General features: G+C 40.3%; 1 protein-coding gene across 2 annotated transcripts in view; it reads right to left on the reverse strand.

Annotated features, from left to right (window-relative positions):
* Positions 1-17,764, reverse strand: part of LOC133564241 (protein FAM171B-like) — a 46,661-nt gene that overhangs the window by 16,134 nt on the left and 12,763 nt on the right. For both annotated transcript variants that reach the window (XM_061918415.1, XM_061918414.1), the window contains exons 2-4: positions 4,387-4,620; positions 1,785-1,877; positions 1,544-1,702 (exon numbers count right to left, since the gene is read on the reverse strand). In XM_061918415.1, the coding sequence (XP_061774399.1) occupies positions 1,544-1,702; positions 1,785-1,877; positions 4,387-4,620 (486 nt within the window). The remainder of the gene's footprint in view (positions 1-1,543; positions 1,703-1,784; positions 1,878-4,386; positions 4,621-17,764) is intronic.

The raw sequence follows: 17,764 nt of genomic DNA on the forward strand, positions 1-17,764 counted from the left end.
TGGAGGGGGCGTGGCCTGCGGGCCTGCAGCGAAGCGGGGTGTTGCCAGGATCGGCCTTGAAATCAGCGACAGGTGTGTAGATGGCCCACCTGGGCCTTGTTATCTAATCATCTGTCGCTCTGTTATAAGCAGCAGTCAGAAGGAGAGGCGGGGTTGGGGCTGAACGAAAGAGAAAAAGACAATTGCTGGAAAGCAACTGAGAGACTAATTGAAAAATAAAACAATATTGTAATCCTGAAACAGGCTCTCATGTCGATGCTTGGTGGTCTGAAGAACCCCCAGGAGGGCAAGCCCCACACTAACCAATAATAAATAAATAACTTCTTACCTTTAACGCAACTTCTTGAACAGGTGCGGTAGAAAACGGATGGATGGATTAAAAATGCATGAGAAAGTTTTATATTTTGAACGTTACTTTTAACACTGTGATTACAAATGGAATTATTCATTACTTATCGTGTTAAGCCAGGGGTAGGGAACCTATGGCTCTAGAGCCAGATGTGGCTCGTTTGATGACTGCGTCTGGCTCTCGGATAAATCTGAGCTGACATTGCTTAACACGATAAGTAATGAATAATTCCACTTGTAATCACAGTGTTAAAAATAATGCTCATAATATAAAACATTCTCATGCATTTTTAATCCATCCACCCGTTGTCTACCGCACCTGTTTAAGAAGTTGCGTTAATGGTAGGAAGTTATTTATTTATTATTGGTTAGTGTGGGGCTTGCCCTCCTGGGGGTTCTTCAGACCACCAAGCACCAACATGAGAGCCTGTTTCAGGGTTACAATATTGTTTTATTTTTCAATAAGTCTCTCAGTTGCTTTCCAGCAATTGTCTTTTTGTCTTTCGTCCTCGCTTGTGCTTTGGCTCCAGCTCCAACCCCGTCTCTCCTCCTGGCTGCTGGTTATTACCGAGCGGCAGGTGAATAGATAACAAGGCCCAGATGGGCCATCTACGCACCTGTCGCTGATTTCGAGGCCGATCCTGGCAACACCCCGCTTCGATGCAGGCCCGCAGGCCACACCCCCCTCCACAGTTAGCTTCAGAATAACAATGTTATTACAAAAAAATATTATATGGCTCTTACAGAAATACATTTTAAAATATTTGGCTTCTTGGCTCTCTCAGCCGAAAAGGTTCCCGACCCCTGTGTTAAGCAATGTCAGCTCAGATTTATCCGAGAGCCAGGTGCAGTCATCAAAAGAGCCACATCTGGCTCGTGAGCCATTGGTTCCCTACCCCTATCCTAAAGGCTAGTGATTTGCATAACAGTCCTTTTTTTGCTGAAATGTATTAATTCTGACCAAAGGAATAGACCAAAAACAAATGTTCACTGTAGAAGATTCTGGATCTCAAAATAAGACTAATCTTGAAGGGGGAAGTTCGCCCCCCGACTCCTTAGTTTTCTGAAAATATGCTACCTACAACAATTTAGTTGAATAGCCCTGCCCCTAACATGTTACACAAGTCATATTAAAGACTGAAATGGTGCCACAAACCAAAATTCCTGACTACATTCACCATCTGAACATATCCACCTGATGGACTGCTTATGATTCCCAAAGTGCTGAGGAAGTCGCCGTCCTCTGAAGGGAACCTGGGGATCGTCAAGTAGGCTTGAAAAGAAGTGATGTCGCTGCTCTCTGTCAGGTTCAGGAGGCTCTTGGGAAACTGGACAACGGGATTCAATGAAGCATCTACAATGTAAACAACAGGGTTTAATCACACTACACGTTACTACTATACTTTTAAATAAAGAAGTCAGTGGAAAGACCGCACCAGATGTTTTGTCAGTGATCAGGAAAGTGTCTTCAAACAGCCAGATGTTTCCTTGAGTGAGGCCGACCAGTGGCATGGTCACTGAGGAAAATACTGAAACAGGAAGAACCGTGTGTGAAATGTGTTGGAGATTTTTTGACTGATTAAACTGTAATATACATTAACTGTGTCATATACTGTATATGCTACTGATTAGCATGACTGATTTTACATGCGGATTTCAACACCACCAAATTTGGTAACGAAAATTACAACTAAGATGCATGTTACAAAAAAAAAATAAAACATCCAGTGTGTAATAAATACAATATTAAAGCTGCAAGCAGCGTTGGTCGGGTCCGCCTTTGGCCGCTGTCGCCGTGTCCCGAGTCCCGATCTTAGTCAGACCTACATAGAAGTTTTTGTTTCATCACTCTACGACATTCCTAACAGAATTTACAAGCAGTTTTGTCAGTTTTTTTTCCTAGGGGGAGCTAGAGCACAATTTTCATTGTTGGGTTTTGTTTTTTTATTGGATGGCAATTTTCACCAGTCCTGATGTGTGTGTGTAAAATTTGGTGAGTTTTGAAGCATGTTAAGGGGGTCAAATTACAGATTGGCGTTTCTGGATGTTGTTGATAAATAGCTTTAACTTGCACTTTGAAGCATGTTAAGGGGGTCAAAATAGGGTGCGAAGGTGCAAGGGCGCCTTGGGCTGCTGCCCCCGAGCCCCACGGCAGAGTAAGCCTTGGTGCCACTATTTAATGCATTGTGAAAGTAATGCAGTTGTTGTATTGAAGTGAAAATATCAAGCTTCCTGTTGATTTTTGCCAAAGTATGTTAATTATTCAAATGTAGGTCCAAGTCAGACCTACATAGTGTTTTTTGTTTCATGTCTCTCTGACATTCAAAAAAAAAATAAAACATCCAGTGTGTAATAAATACAATATTTACAGTTTAAACACTGTTTAGGGTGCAACAAAAAAAAACAATGGCACCTACAGTTTAAAGGTTGCCTTTACACTACTGCCATCTAACGTCTAGGAATTGCAATTGCAATTTACAATAGTTGATATAACACTAAATGATACTCAGAAGTGTAAGAAAAATGTAAATAACAACTGGACTGTGCAGTTATCATTATCAGCTCGGTTTTAATTGTTAAATAAAAAAAAATAAGATTGTATTATTAAACTATTACCATTTGTTGACACATGAACACAACGCTGAGTACCGGTAATACTTCCCAAGTACCGGGAATTGGTTCAATTGTAGAAGAGGGAGAACCTGCTACTGTCAGGCTTGTCCCTGACAGTTTGACTATGTTTTAAGTTTTCCCTTTGCATTTGTCTTTGTTTCCTCTGTGTGTGTGTGTAGTGTTTCCTGTCGGCGCTCTTATTTTGTCTGTTTCCTGTGTTTCTCCCTAGGCGCTGTTTCCCCTCAGTTGCGGCTGATTGGCACCTGGCCACACCTGGTGTCAATCAGCCCGCTCATATTTGTACCTGCTTTGTCTTCCAGTCAGGGCTGGATTATTGTCATCGTTACTTGTGGTTGCTACCTGTCGTGTCATGTCGTGTCGTATCAATGCAACGTTGCGGTAAGCTGTATTCGGTAGCTGTTTGTAGCTTACTGTCTTTTGTTCCCTGCTTCCAGTTTTGTTTGTCCATAGCCAAGTTTGTTATCCGCCTCGTGCGCGCTTTTTGTTGTACCCTTTGTTTGGTTTTGTTTTCGTGTTAAAGATTAAATCATGTTTTCTCACTCTATGTGTTGAGTCTTGAGTAGGATTGGATCCCAAGATGCAGAGACGGGAGGCGGAGTTGAATCACAAAAGAAGATTGTCTTTAATAAGTTCAAAAGGATAACTCAAGGCGATGGGGCAAAAGCGCATACCATGGAAGGGGACTAAACTGAAGGAGGATTCTTGATGGTCAGCCACAGGTTCGACAAAAACTTCTCTCGCTTACTGGGGAACTAGGGAGCAAAAACACCAGATGTAAGGAATGGTGATAAGAAAGGAGAAGGAAGGTACTGAGTTTGGTTGGATGCGAGTTGAGCATGCGGGCATGGGAAGCACTGGAGTCATTAACCGGCGAGGAGCAGCTGACTGTGGTGAGCTTAAATAGAGCCGAGCAGTGAGTAGTCGCAGGTGTGCCTAGTTGGAACTAATGGATGGAGGAAAAATAACAAAAGCAATACGGAGAAGACAGGAAAACAATACACAACACTATGCCTGCTTCCTTCTCTGCATCTTGGGGTTCGTCACAAACTAACTCTGACAGCTACATAATTAGAGACTACTGTACATGCCGAAAAACCAAGGAAAATGAGAAGCAGGAAACAAAAGTGTTTCTGAATGCAAAAATCGTTATCTAAATACTACTTTTACTGTAGTTACCAGATTTGAATTTACATTTTGTTTTTTAGTAATGTTTTGTTGGGGTTGTGTTAATTCACTGTAAATAGTTAGACATCCACAAATAATACACACCATCAGAGATTGCACATTTTTGTCTAATTGTTTCTGTATTTCATCATTTGCATATAAATATTAAAAATTTGGGATATAAAGCGTCCAGGAGAAAAACTACAGCTAATATTTATCAGGCTCACAGAGCAAACTTACTTGGCGTCCTGACGGTTCTGTATGGCAACACTGTGCGGACGTAGCCGTCCTTGCTGGCCACAACCGTGATGGGCAATCCAGTTTGGAAAGGTACTTGGAGCAAAGCGCCACCCTCCGGCCCAGTGAGAGCTGTGCTGCTGATGGTGTAGTTGACATAAACATCCACTTTGGCCTGGCTCAGGTACTGCTGACTCAGCAATTCAGTGACCTGGACCTTCAGGTGGAAGTTAGAACCTGAGAGGACAGATTACCAATTTGTGGTCAATGTTTTGGATGCAGACTAGTCGAAATTAAACATTGTTTGTTCAAACCAAAGCATGGTGGGGCCATTTTTGATACTATTAATTTTAAAAACCAATATATAGATTTTGTTGTAACCTTTAGTACTCCCCTCACATTTGGAAGTGTCTCAGTGATATAAAAATGTTAAAAACTAAGTCATATATTCATATCCATTTTTTCATTTTCAGATAGATCAACTTCAAGTCTATCTGTCGATATTAATCTTTTTTTTGTTTTCTGATTTATGCCATTTTTGTCAAAACCCTGTTTTTATAGCAAAAACGCAAAATATAAAACATTTTAACCCCAAAATATGCCAATGTGGAATATTTGATGTGAAGTCACTGGTGCCTGAAATAGTTCAACAATTCATAACAAAATAGATTTTATAATGTATTACTATTTTTGAGCAATGACAGTAAAAAAAAAAAAGTCTCACTAAAACTCTTGGGTATAAAAAAGGGCCCCACTCATAAGTCTTCAAATTAAGTCATACATTTTTCAAGTCTCTCGATCAACTTCAGATCTATCCTTCGATTATAAGCTATTACGATTTTTTATTGTTTTATTTCTGTTTGATTTATGCCCTTTAGTAATCAAAAAACAATTTTTTTGTATGACAAATGCACACAATATGCAATGTTTGATTAGGTCATGCTTTGTTTTTTTTACTTTCAAGTCTCTTGTTTAACTTTGGATCTATCCTTCGATTATAAGCTTTAATTATTTGTTTATGTTTTTTGTTTGTTTAATTTATGCCCTTTATTCATACCATGAATTGACTTACGTGGACCCCGACTTAAACAAGTTGAAAAACCTATTCGGGTGTTACCATCTAGTGGTCAATTGTACGGAATATGTACTGAACTGTTGTCCAGGGTGTACGCTGCCTTCCGCCCGATTGTAGCTGATATAGGCACTAGCGCCCCTCGTGACCCCAAAGGGAATAAGCGGTAGAAAATGGATGGATGTACTGAACTGTGCAATCTACTAATAAAAGTTTCAATCAATCAATCAATCAATACACAACCTTTTTTTTTTGGCAAACACAAAAAGTGTGCAATTTTTAATTAGGTCAGGGTTTTTTTTTTACTTTAAAGTCAGTGATCAACTTTGGATCTATCTGTCAATTATATGTTTATATATTTTTTTGTGTGTGTGGTTTTTTTTAGTCAGTGTTTTATGACAAACACACAAAATATGCAATATTTACCACCAAAAACTTTTAAAAGTGGAATTTTCGATGTCACATAATTAGAGCTTTGAACAACAACATTGATTTTGATTCATTAATAGGGCCGCCCTCATAAAAGTATTAAAATTAGGTGCTACATTTTTTTTCAACTTTCAAGTAAGTCTCGAGATCATCTTAAAATCTATCCATGGATTATATTTTTGTTATTTAAATTTTTTTCGTTTGTTTGTTTTGTGCACTTACATTGTTTCTAATGACAAACGCACAACATATGCAATTATTTGCCCCCAAAATATTTCAAAGCGGAACATTTGATTTGATGTAATTGGAGCTTAGAATACATCAATCATTGTTTTTTATTTTTTATTTTTTAACGATGATAGTTAAAAAAAAATTTTTGGGGAATACAAAAGTGCCCCCTTTATTAAAGTGTTATAATTTGATCAGTCGGTGAAATTTTCAACTTCGTTTTCGAACTCCCCTTTGTCGTTGCGGCCCAGGGGCAACCGGAATTACGTGAACAATGCTCAATACTTTGAAAAGTACGATACTTGGGGTTAACTTAATGGTCGGTACTGATACCCCGCAGATGTGTGATTTATTGCTTTCACATGGGCTGAGCTCCCACGGGATAACACACAACCTAAATCATGCATTAACTGAATGAAGGTGCCGGTAGTTCCGAATAAAGCAGACACAAACCCCTTGGACGACGACGACGACAGGAAACCAATTGGTGGAACCCTGCAGCATTATCGATAAAGTAATCCCCCAACAGTTTCAAGACATGGACACAAATACAAATGGTCATACGGGCCAGTTGGTAAAAGTAAAGATGTATTTAGGAGAGTTGCTAAAGTATAGAAATGGAGTGACTGTCTTATGCCGTTTTCAATCCAGTGTTATTGTGACAACTCATTTATTTTCAATTAGCTGCAATCACACTGTGAAGGCAATTATTGCCTCTTTGACGACAAGACGAACAATTTTAGAGAGCTGTAGAAACTGAAGAACATAACACACACACAAAAAAAACACAACTTTCCCAAATTCTCCCAAAAATCGGACCGGAAAACCAAAATGGATGACAACCTTGACCGCCTTACTTCGGATTAGGGCTGGGCAATATATCGATATACTCGATATATTGTGGGTTTGTCTCTGTGCGATATATCGTGATATTCGAGTATACGTTCTCACACAGTTGCTTTTAGCTGCGGGCATTACACAACATGCTTTTACCACTCTTTCTTGTCTCTCTTTCTCAAAGAGACATAAACGAGTGCACCTTCTTACGTCACACGCCCTCCCCGAGCAAAGAGGTAGCTACATTAGCTGTGATGCTAACGGCGCGGTGCGAGTGGTAATACGAAAGAGAAAAGTTGCAAATCTGGTAACAAATGGAGGAATAATTAATTCCCAAGAAAAACAGCACAAGGTGCATCGTTTGGCGGTGGTTTGGCTTCAAGCGGGAAGATGTTGAACCGTTATGCGGCAAAAGCGTTGCTCCAAAAAGTAGCATTATTGCTAATTTGTAGCATCGTTTGAAAAGTCACCCATTTGAGAATGAAGAGTGCTTGTATGAAAAAAATAGTCAACAACAGAAGGAGACAACTTCCGCAGGAACCTACCACAGAATGAAGGACATAGATAGATAGATAGATAGATAGATAGTACTTTATTGATTCCTTCAGGAGAGTTCCTTCAGGAAAATTAAAATTCCAGCAGCAGTGTACATACAGAGTTGAGATCAATTTAAAGAAAAAAGTAAAAAGTAAATAATGGGGGTTTAAATGGAAACAAAATAGAGAAATATTACAAAAAGAATAAAAACAATGGGAATAACAATATAACAGTAAAATAAGAATATAACAAGACAAAGTAGGCAGTAGTGACCATGTTATGAAAACGTATTGCACTGTTAATGTTTTGCATCCCCTGTCATCCTAATACCCCCCGTCCCCCATCCCAGAGAGGAGTTGTACAGTCTAATGGCATGTGGGACAAAGGAGTTCTTGAGTCTATTAGTACTGCACTTGGGATGAAGCAGTCTAGCACTGAACAGGCTCCTCTGGCTACTGATAACGCTATGCAGAGGGTGACTGGCATCATCCAGGATGCTCACTAGTTTGTCCACAGTCCTCTTCTCTGCCACCGTCACCAGTGAGTCCAGTTTCATTCCGATTGTAGAACCGGCCCGCCTCATCAGTTTCTCAAGTCTGGAGCTGTCCTTCTTAGATGTACTGCCCCCCCCCAGCACACTACCATGTAGAACAGAACACTGGCAACCACAGACTGGTAGTACATCCACAGGAGTTTTCTACAAATGTTGAAGGAGTGCAGTCTCCTGAGGAAGTACAGCCTGCTCTGTCCTTTCTTGTACTGGTGGTCCGTGTTAACAGTCCAGTCCAGCTTATTGTCCACCCAAACCCCGAGGTACTTGAATGAGTCCACGGTCTGTACCTCAACTCCCTTGATCACAATAGGTTGTGACCGTGGACTCGACCTCCCAAAGTCAATGACCAGCTCCTTGGTCTTTGACGGATTGAGCTGCAAGACGTTCGTGTGGCACCAGACAACAAAGTCCCTCACCAGGTTCCGAAACTCCTCCTCTCTGCCGTCCCTGATGCACCCGACGATGGCTGTGTCATCCGCGTACTTCTGGATGTGACACAGCTCTGAGTTGTAGCAGAAGTCAGCGGTGTACAGGGTGAAGAGAAGAGGGGCCAGCACCGTTCCCTGCGGTGCTCCGGTGCTGCTGATCACAGTGTCAGACGTGATGTCCTTCAGTCTGATGTACTGTGGCCTGTCGGTGAGGTAGTTCGAAATCCAGGCAACCAGGCAGGGGTCCACTTGCATTTTGTAGAGCTTGTACTGAAGGAGGCGGGGCTGGATGGTATTAAAGGCACTCGAGAAGTCCAGGAACAGGATCCTCACAGTGCCATTTCCCTTATCCAGGTGTGAGTGGGCTCGATGCAGCAGGTAAAGGATAGCATCCTCCACACCAACGCCTTCCTGGTACGCAAACTGCAGGCTGTCCTGGGCATGTTGCACCTGTGGTCTGAGGAGGCTGAGAAATAGCCGCTCCAATGTCTTCATTAGATGAGAGGTGAGCGCCACTGGTCTGTAGTCGTTCAGCTCACTGGGGCATATAACATACAACATATAACCTTATGATTGCCTATGATGCAGCTCATTTCTATTTGACAGTTTTTGAAATATCTTGCGTGTATTCATGCAAAAAAGTGCACTTTATTTGTTTTAAACTATTGTAGTGGTACAAAAATATTGGTATTGTAGTACAATTGTTGTTTTGATACGTTATCTTAGTGACATCATGCACAAAAGTGCACTAATAGCTTGTTTCAAAATGTCTCCGACAATCTTGCACTTTGTTTTGAAAGTACATGAATGTTTGTGCCACTCCTTAATAACTGTTTCATAAATGGTAAATTGACTTAGTTGTGATTTCCCTTTCTGTATGAACGTTTAAAATGAGCATATATATATGCAGTATGAACAAAAATGTTTTAATGTAGACACATAGAATCATCATACTGCTGTGATTATATGCATCAAGTGTTCATTCAAGGCTAAGGCAAAATATTGCGATATATATCATGTATCGTGGCATGGCCCAAAAATATTGAGATATTAATAAAAGGCCATATCACCCAGCCCTACTTCACATGTGAGTATTTCTGTACATCCTGTCATGATGAAGATGTGTACACATTTCTTGAAATATATGGTATATAAATGTGCTAAAAAAAAGCCTTCAGAAAAGGTTTCTAAGTGGCGGAATAGTAATACTACAGTATTAAGATTAATAAAGAAGAAATTAAATAGCTTAAGGGGGTTGGGTTAGATATTACACTAAATTGCTTTTTTATTCATTAAAATGCTATGTGGATGTGTTCAGATAGTTTAGCATTTACTAATTGAGTTGCCATATTTTCCGATGTACTGGTCTATAAGCCGTACTTGCTAAATTTTAGAAGGAAAAAAAAATGTTTCAGTAGTAAAACGGAGGCTCAAACAAAACAGAAGCTGATGCCATAGACCCACTTGCTCTTCAATCAGCTAAATAGACTCAATGTTGAATTTACTGAGGAATTTGTGAAACTGAAACAATACAAAAAGAATGCTGTTGTGAGTTAGTAATACTAAGACAGACACTTGTAAACGTGTTAGCATTTTAGCTAACACTAATGACGATAACACATACAAATATGCATAAAAAACACTATTATCAAAGATGGAACAGTTTAGTAAGCATGTATTGATATATTGTAACACTGTAGCGTTGCTTGGGGTGCTAAATGAAGTAACAGTACCAGTGGAAAAACTATTGACGACCGGTCGAACGAACGAGACTTATAATTCCGGTTCATGGCAAGAAACAGAAGAAAATACTCTAGACCATGGGTGTCAAACTCTGGCCCGCGGGCCAAATTTGGCCCGCCGTGTAATTTCATTTGGCCCTTGAGGCAATGTCAAATTAACATTAGAGCTCACCGCTAATTCTCATACTTACCAACAGTCCAGATTTTCCCGGGAGACTCCCAAATTTGAGTGCCCCTCCCGAAAATCTCCCAGGGCAACCATTCTCCCATTTTCCACCTGGACAACAATATTGGGGGCGTGCCTTAGAGGTACTGCCTTTAGCGTCCCCTACTACCTGTCATCACGTCCACTTTTCTTCCTTACAAACAGCGTGCCGGCCCAGTCGGGTAATTTATGCGGTGGATGCAATGCATACTTGATCAACAGCCATACAGGTCACACTGAGGGTGGCCGTATAAACAACTTTAACACTGTTACAAATATGCGCCACACTGTGAGCCCACACCAAACAAGAATGACAAACACATTTCGGGAGAACATCCGCACCGTAACACAACATAAACACAACCGAACAAATACCCAGAACCCCTTGCAGCACTATCTAACCCCTCTTCCCCAACCCCACCCACCTGCGCCCCGACATTAATGAACTAGCTTGCAAGAAAAGATGCCAGTAAAAAGGTCTGAATGGTTGATTTATTCATTGTTATTCTATTTTCAAATGTATTAGCCTGTGGAAAAAGTTAATGTTGATATTTACCTCTGAAGGCTGCAAATAGAAAAGAGGCATTCATTTTTTTATTTAAATTGTATTTAATATATATATATATTTTTTTTTTTTTAAGTTGATTTTGCACTATTAAGTTATATAAGCGTTGCTTGTTCCATATTCAGTGTTGAAGCAAATCAGTGTAGCAAACTGAGCAATAATTAACATTTTATTCATAGACTCTCTTGCTACTTCAAGGCTTGAACGTTTGATTCATTCATTATTGTTATTTTATTTTCAAATTCATTATTAGCCTATAGAAAATGTTTATTTTGATATTTACCTCAGAAGGCTGCAAATAGAAAAGAGGCATTACATTTTTATTCAAATTTTATTTGATATCCCATTGACATTTGTATTATTATTATTATTAACTTGATTTTGCATGTCACTATGAAGTTATATAAGCCTTGCTTGTTCAATATTCAATGCAAAACTTGTTTGGGTCTCTATTACAAGGTTAATTTGTTCAACCTCTGTTCAGTTTAAAATTTTGGCCCACTCTGTATTTGAGTTTGACACCCCTGCTCTAGACTTTTAATCTGAACTAAGTGAGCAAACTCTTCCAAAAAATGGTGCCATAGCGCAAACAATAACAAACCTTTCTGTGTCTGTGTTACTGTTGGATTAGTTATCACACAATTGTGCTTGAGGGCCGTTGCTATAGTTATTATCAATTGTGCTGAAGTTGTACGTTTTCTATCCTTTCAAAGCGTATCAGTGTTTTCAGACCCTGAATCGGCCCTTCCGACTGCCAAGGGAACATCGAGTGCCGTGACGCAGACAGAGCAGAGACAGGGCGATATCACGAGTATCAACACATTTGCATTTCATTAATAGTCTCATATTGTGTCTAACTGGGGCTGTCGAGATTACCCCCTTCCCTCAGCGACAGCTTCAGTTTTGTTTTTCTTGGCGGAGTCTTTAAGCGACAACTGTGTGGTACTCCTTTTTTTCGGTGTTTGCTTTTCATCCATCTTTCGCTTGCATTCATCGTGTATCTTTTTATAATTCTTGAAGAGGTGGGAGATCAAGTTGCACGTCTTGGTTCCTCCTCGCTTAACCAACTTTTTGCAGTCATTGCAAATTGCCAGTTTTTTATCCATCAGACACACTTTAGAATAATCCAAAACCATGTCGTTAGTCAGTCACTGAGCGAACTCGCTTGTTAGCCAGGCTACAGCACCGGCAACAACACACTCTTGTGGTTGTTATGCTCCGCTCGTGACAGTTTGATGAGGTCATCAAGCGTCGCCAGTAAACCTCTCATGCTGCAGTCGTCAACTCATGTGTTGTGTGTGGTCGAGGGGAGAGGTTGCTGACTGGGAGACGCAACTGCTCTGTACTTATCCTTATGTCCAAGTTTTACCGGATAGCAGCGTTTTAAAACGTCATTAATTGTTTCGTTTTTGAAACTGATACCAATAATTTCCGATATTACATTTTAAAGCATTTATCGGACATCTCTAATGCGTAGCACTATCATCTTGATGCCATAAGTCTGTGATTGGTTTAAAGGCCTACTGAAATGAGATTTTCTTATTTAAACGGGGATAGCAGGTCCATTCTATGTGTCATACTTGATCATTTCGCGAGCTCGCCATATTTTTGCTGAAAGGATTTAGTAGAGAACATCGACGATAAAGTTCGCAACTTTTGGTCGCTAATAAAAAAGCCTTGCCTGTACCGGAAGTAGCAGACGATGTGCGTGTGACGTCACGGGTTGTGGAGCTCCTCACATCCTCACATTGTTTACAATCATGGCCACCAGCAGCGAGAGCGATTCGGACCATTAATTTGAGCGAGGGTGAAATATTCATGGATGAGGAAAGTTAGAGTGAAGGACTAGAAAAAAGAAAAAAAAGGCGAGGGCAGTGTGAGCGATTTAGATGTTATTAGACACATTTACTAGGATAATTCTGGAAAATCCCCTATCTGCTTATTGTGTTACTAGTGTTTTAGTGAGATTATATGGTATCTGAAAGTCGAAGGGGTGTGGCCACGGGTGTGGTGACCGCCAATGTCTCTGAGGGACGCCACGTTTCTCGACGAGGCGAAGCAAAGGCAGCCGTTCGGGCCAGGCTGAGCTTTTTTTTCCCCCTCCTCCCTGGTGGAAGCATCCCACGTTCGGGGGCAGCCGGTCGGAGGAGGCAAAAGAGTCCGTAGCTGCCTCTTTGACAGGTGCACGAGGAACGACGCAAGCTATCCGCTCATGTCTACGGTAAGAGCCGACTTATTACCACAACTTCCTCACCGAAACCTGCCGTTTGACATGTGGTAGGGAACCATGTTCGCTTGACCGCTCTGTTCCATAGTAAAGCTTCACCGTCATCTTTCGGGAATGTAAACAAGGAAACACCGGCTGTGTTTGTGTCGCTAAAGGCTGCCGCAATACACCGCTTCCCACCTACATCTTTCTTCTTTGACGTCTCCATTATTAATTGAACAAATTGCATAAGATTCAGCAACACCGATGTCCAGAATACTGTGCAATTATGCGATTAAAGCAGACGACTTATAGCTGGGATCGGGGCTGGAACAACATGTCCGCTACCAATCCGTGCCGTCACGCACACGCGTCATCATACCGCGACGTTTTCAACAGGATACTTCGCGCAAAATTTAAAATTGCAATTTAGTGAAATAAAAAGGTCGTATTGGCATGTGTTGCAATGTTAATATTTCATCATTGATGTATAAATGATCAGACTGCGTGGTCGGTAGTAGTGGGTTTCAGTAGACCTTTAAGAAGAGGTGTCTTGACGACGGACAATAAAGACAATAAAAAAAATTGCCTCTTGATCTTTCCTTTCTGCTGAGCTTGTAATCCATCTTACTAAATCAGTTACAGTCAAAATTAGGGATGCACCGATTAATCGGTAACCGAATATATTCGGACGAATATGGCAAAAAAAGCCACATTCCGCCTTTGGTGGAATGAGTTAAATGCAAGGCCGAATAGCGGCGTGTGACGCAATGACGCAATTTTTTTGACGCGATGACGCAATCAACCAACGTGCAGTGAGGCGGTGACGTTGTAACCAGGCGCCTTCGGAAAAATGTCAGCGGTGTGGAGATATTTCAAAGTGTCGGAAAGTGACAAAAGTATTGCAGTTTGTAACGAATGTTCAGCCAAACTGTCTCGAGGAGGTGCCTCGTGGCCGACGTCTTTGAGAGGAAGAAAAAGTTTGCGACTGACAGTGCCAAAGCAAACGGACTTACAAAGAAGGTAATGGAGTTTATGGTTTTGGATGATCAACCGTTTAGTGTTGTGGAGGAAATTGGCTGTCGGAGACTCATGGAGCACATTGAGCCCCGTTACACGATACCGAGCAGACGGTATTTCTCCGATGTGTGCTCTTTACATTGTGTGTGTGTTGTTTACATTATTAGCCTGTTGTGTAGGCTACCTGTATAAGTGTATGAGGTTACAAGCACACACTTAATTGAGATTTAGTGGGGCCTCTGTTTACATTATTAGCCTGTTGTGTAGGCTACCTGTATAAGTGTATGAGGTTACAAGCACACACTTAATTGAGATTTACTTGAGCCTTCTGTTTATATTATTAGCCTATCTACTGTGGCTAAGTAGACTTTTGCCAAAAGGACAATAATTCATTTGTTGTGGGTTTATCCACTTTAATGCACTTTATTTTTTGGGGAATGCATGTTTTGTTTTAAGGCCTAATATAAATGAAAAACTTTGTGCCTTTTTTGAAAAGCCACGGCTACTGGAATATTAAAAAAATGTCAATCCAATCCAATCCAATCCACTTTATTTATATAGCACATTTAAACAACAATAACGTTTCCAAAGTGCTGCAGAGCCGTGTTAAAAACAATTGTAAAAAAAAATAAAAAATAAATAAAATAAATAAATAAATTAAAAAAAAGAAAAAAAAGTATATATATATATATATATATATGTATATATATATATATATATTATGCTCCACCAATGACTGAATAAAAACAAAAAATAAATAAATATAAAACCAATAAAAACAATATAAAAACAAATATGATTAAAAACTATTTTAAAGGGTAAAATCAATTAAAACAGTAAAATAGAAATCAAAGTGTATAAGAAACACAGAGGACCACACAACTCACGTAGTGTTAAAAGCCAAAGAATAAAAGTGGGTCTTGAGACGAGACTTAAAACACTCCACTGTGGAAGCAGTTTGAACATGGAGCGGCAGAGTGTTCCAGAGCTTAGGGCCGACCACAGAGAAGGCCCTGTCTCCCCTGGTCTTAAGTCTGGTCTTGGGCACCACGAGCTGGAACTGGCTCTCGGACCTCAGAGCGCGCGCAGGAATGTAAATTTGGATGAGGTCCGAGATATATTGAGGTGCCAGTCCATGTAAAGATTTAAAAACAAACAGCAATGTTTTACAATCAATTCTAAAATGAACAGGGAGCCAGTGCAAACTCTGAAGAATTGGGGTTATATGCTGGCGTTTCCTGGCCCCTGTTAAAAGTCGTGCTGCCGCGTTCTGGACTAACTGCAACCGGGAGAGAGCTTTTTGGCTAATGCCAGCATAAAGTGCATTGCAGTAGTCCAGGCGACTTGAAATAAAAGCATGCACGACTTGTTCAAAAAGGTTAAAAGATAAAAACGGTTTAACCTTTACTAAAAGACGAAGGTGATAAAAACACGATTTTAAAACGCCATTGACTTGTTTGTCTAGTTTAAAATCGCTGTCTATAGTGACGCCAAGGCTGGTGACTTTGGGACGCACATAATTTTAGTGAGGGCCGGACAAAAAACTAAAATTTCCGTTTTTCCTTCATTCATTATTAAAAAATTCTGGGCTAACCAAGCCTTGACGTCGCATAGACAGTTAAGAAGGGGTGTCAGGGGGCCGTGGCCGTCAATATTCAATAAAAATGTACTCTATTTAAAAAAAAATGTCAAAAAAATTTATTGTAGGCTGTTTATGCAATATAAAAAAAATTGTGAAAAACTGCATTCATTATTCGGTATTCAGTATTCGGCCTTCGGCCAAGCTTTTAAATTTTATTCGGCTTCGGCTTCGGCCACAAATTTTAATTTCGGTGCATCCTTAGTCAAAATCTACATTTCATGTTATCAGTGCAGTAAACTGTAATCTAAACACGAACGTGAAGCTCCACCTCTCTGAATGCAAGCACTCCAGCAAGCTTTTGCTCCAACGGTTATTGATAAAATTGGACTCGTCTTTTCGGAAGACTGACTTGCCAATGCTTTGGACCGAGGCTTTCTGGGTATCTTTGTCTAGGGCTGCTCGCTATTTTTCCCCCCGCTTGCGGCTCAACGGTAACTGAATGCAAATAAATATCCAGGATGCGTGCATGTTAATCGCGCTTGAAAAAACTTAGAGTCGTTAAAGGAAATTATAGTTAAGGCGTTAACTTTGACAGCCCTAATAACGACGCATTGAAAGGGAATAAGCGGTAGAAATGGATGGATGGGTATTATGTGCAGTCGTTCTCTGTCATACTTTGAAAACATTCACTTGAAATGCTATCGTTCAGCCTGCTGAGATTTTAAAAAGGACAACAAAAAAACAGTGCAGACATGATAATACTTGTGTGTGTGTGTGTGTGTGTGTGTGTGTGTGTGTGAGTGGGTCTGTCATTGCATCCGAAGTGGGGGTGTTGTCTCGTGCCAGATTACAATAATCTCCCCATTTGGCCGAATGAAGCATGTTGCAAAGAGGTTTATGATGAGGATTGAAATGGGCCATCTGAGGCTTTTGATGTCCATCCATCCATCTTTCTACCGCTTGTCCCTTTTGGGGTGGCGGGGGGAGCTTGAAAGCGTGGGTACCTTCCGGGGACTCCGGCTTCCTCCCACTTCCAAAGACATGCACCGGGGGGATAGGTTGATTGGCAACACTAAATTGGTGTTAGAATAATTCTATCTAAATAAGGGGTCACCAAGAGCTACTTCTTGGGTACTGATTGATGCGAAGGGCTACCAGTTTGATACACACTTAAATAAATTGCCAGATATAGCCAATTTGCTCAATTTACCTTTATAAATAAATATATATATACATATATATGAAAAAAAAGGGTATTTCTGTCTGTCATTCCATCGTATGTTTTTTTTTCCTTTTACGGAAGGTTTTTTGTAGAGAATAAATGATGAAAAAAACACTTAATTGAACGGTCTAAAAGAGGAAAAAACATTGACTCTTTAAAGTTCAAAAATCAACCGAAAAAAAGAAGAGAAAAACTAGCTTATTCGAATCTATTTTAAAAATAATTTATGGAACATCATTAGTAATTTTTCCTGGTTAAGACTAATTTTAGAATTTTGATGACATGTTTTAAATAGGTTAAAATCCAATCTGCATTTTGTTGGAATATATAACAAATTGGACCAAGCTATATTTCTAACAAAGACAAATCATTATTTGTTCCAGATTTTCCAGAACAAAAATTTTAAAAAGAAATTCAAAAGACTTTGAAATAAGATTTAAATTTTATTATAAAGATTTTCTAGATTTTCTATCCATCCATCCATCCATTTTCTACCGCTTATTCCCTTTTGGGGTCGCGGGGGGCGCTGGCGCCTATCTCAGCTACAATCGGGCGGAAGGCGGGGTACACCCTGGACAAGTCGCCACCTCATCACAGGGCCAACACAGATAGACAGACAACATTCACACTCACATTCACACACTAGGGCCAATTTAGTGTTGCCAATCAACCTATCCCCAGGTGCATGTTTTTGGAAGTGGGAGGAAGCCGGAGTACCCGGAGGGAACCCACGCATTCACGGGGAGAACATGCAA

Source organism: Nerophis ophidion, linkage group LG13 (genome assembly GCF_033978795.1).
Source record: "Nerophis ophidion isolate RoL-2023_Sa linkage group LG13, RoL_Noph_v1.0, whole genome shotgun sequence".
Lineage (NCBI taxonomy): Eukaryota > Metazoa > Chordata > Actinopteri > Syngnathiformes > Syngnathidae > Nerophis > Nerophis ophidion.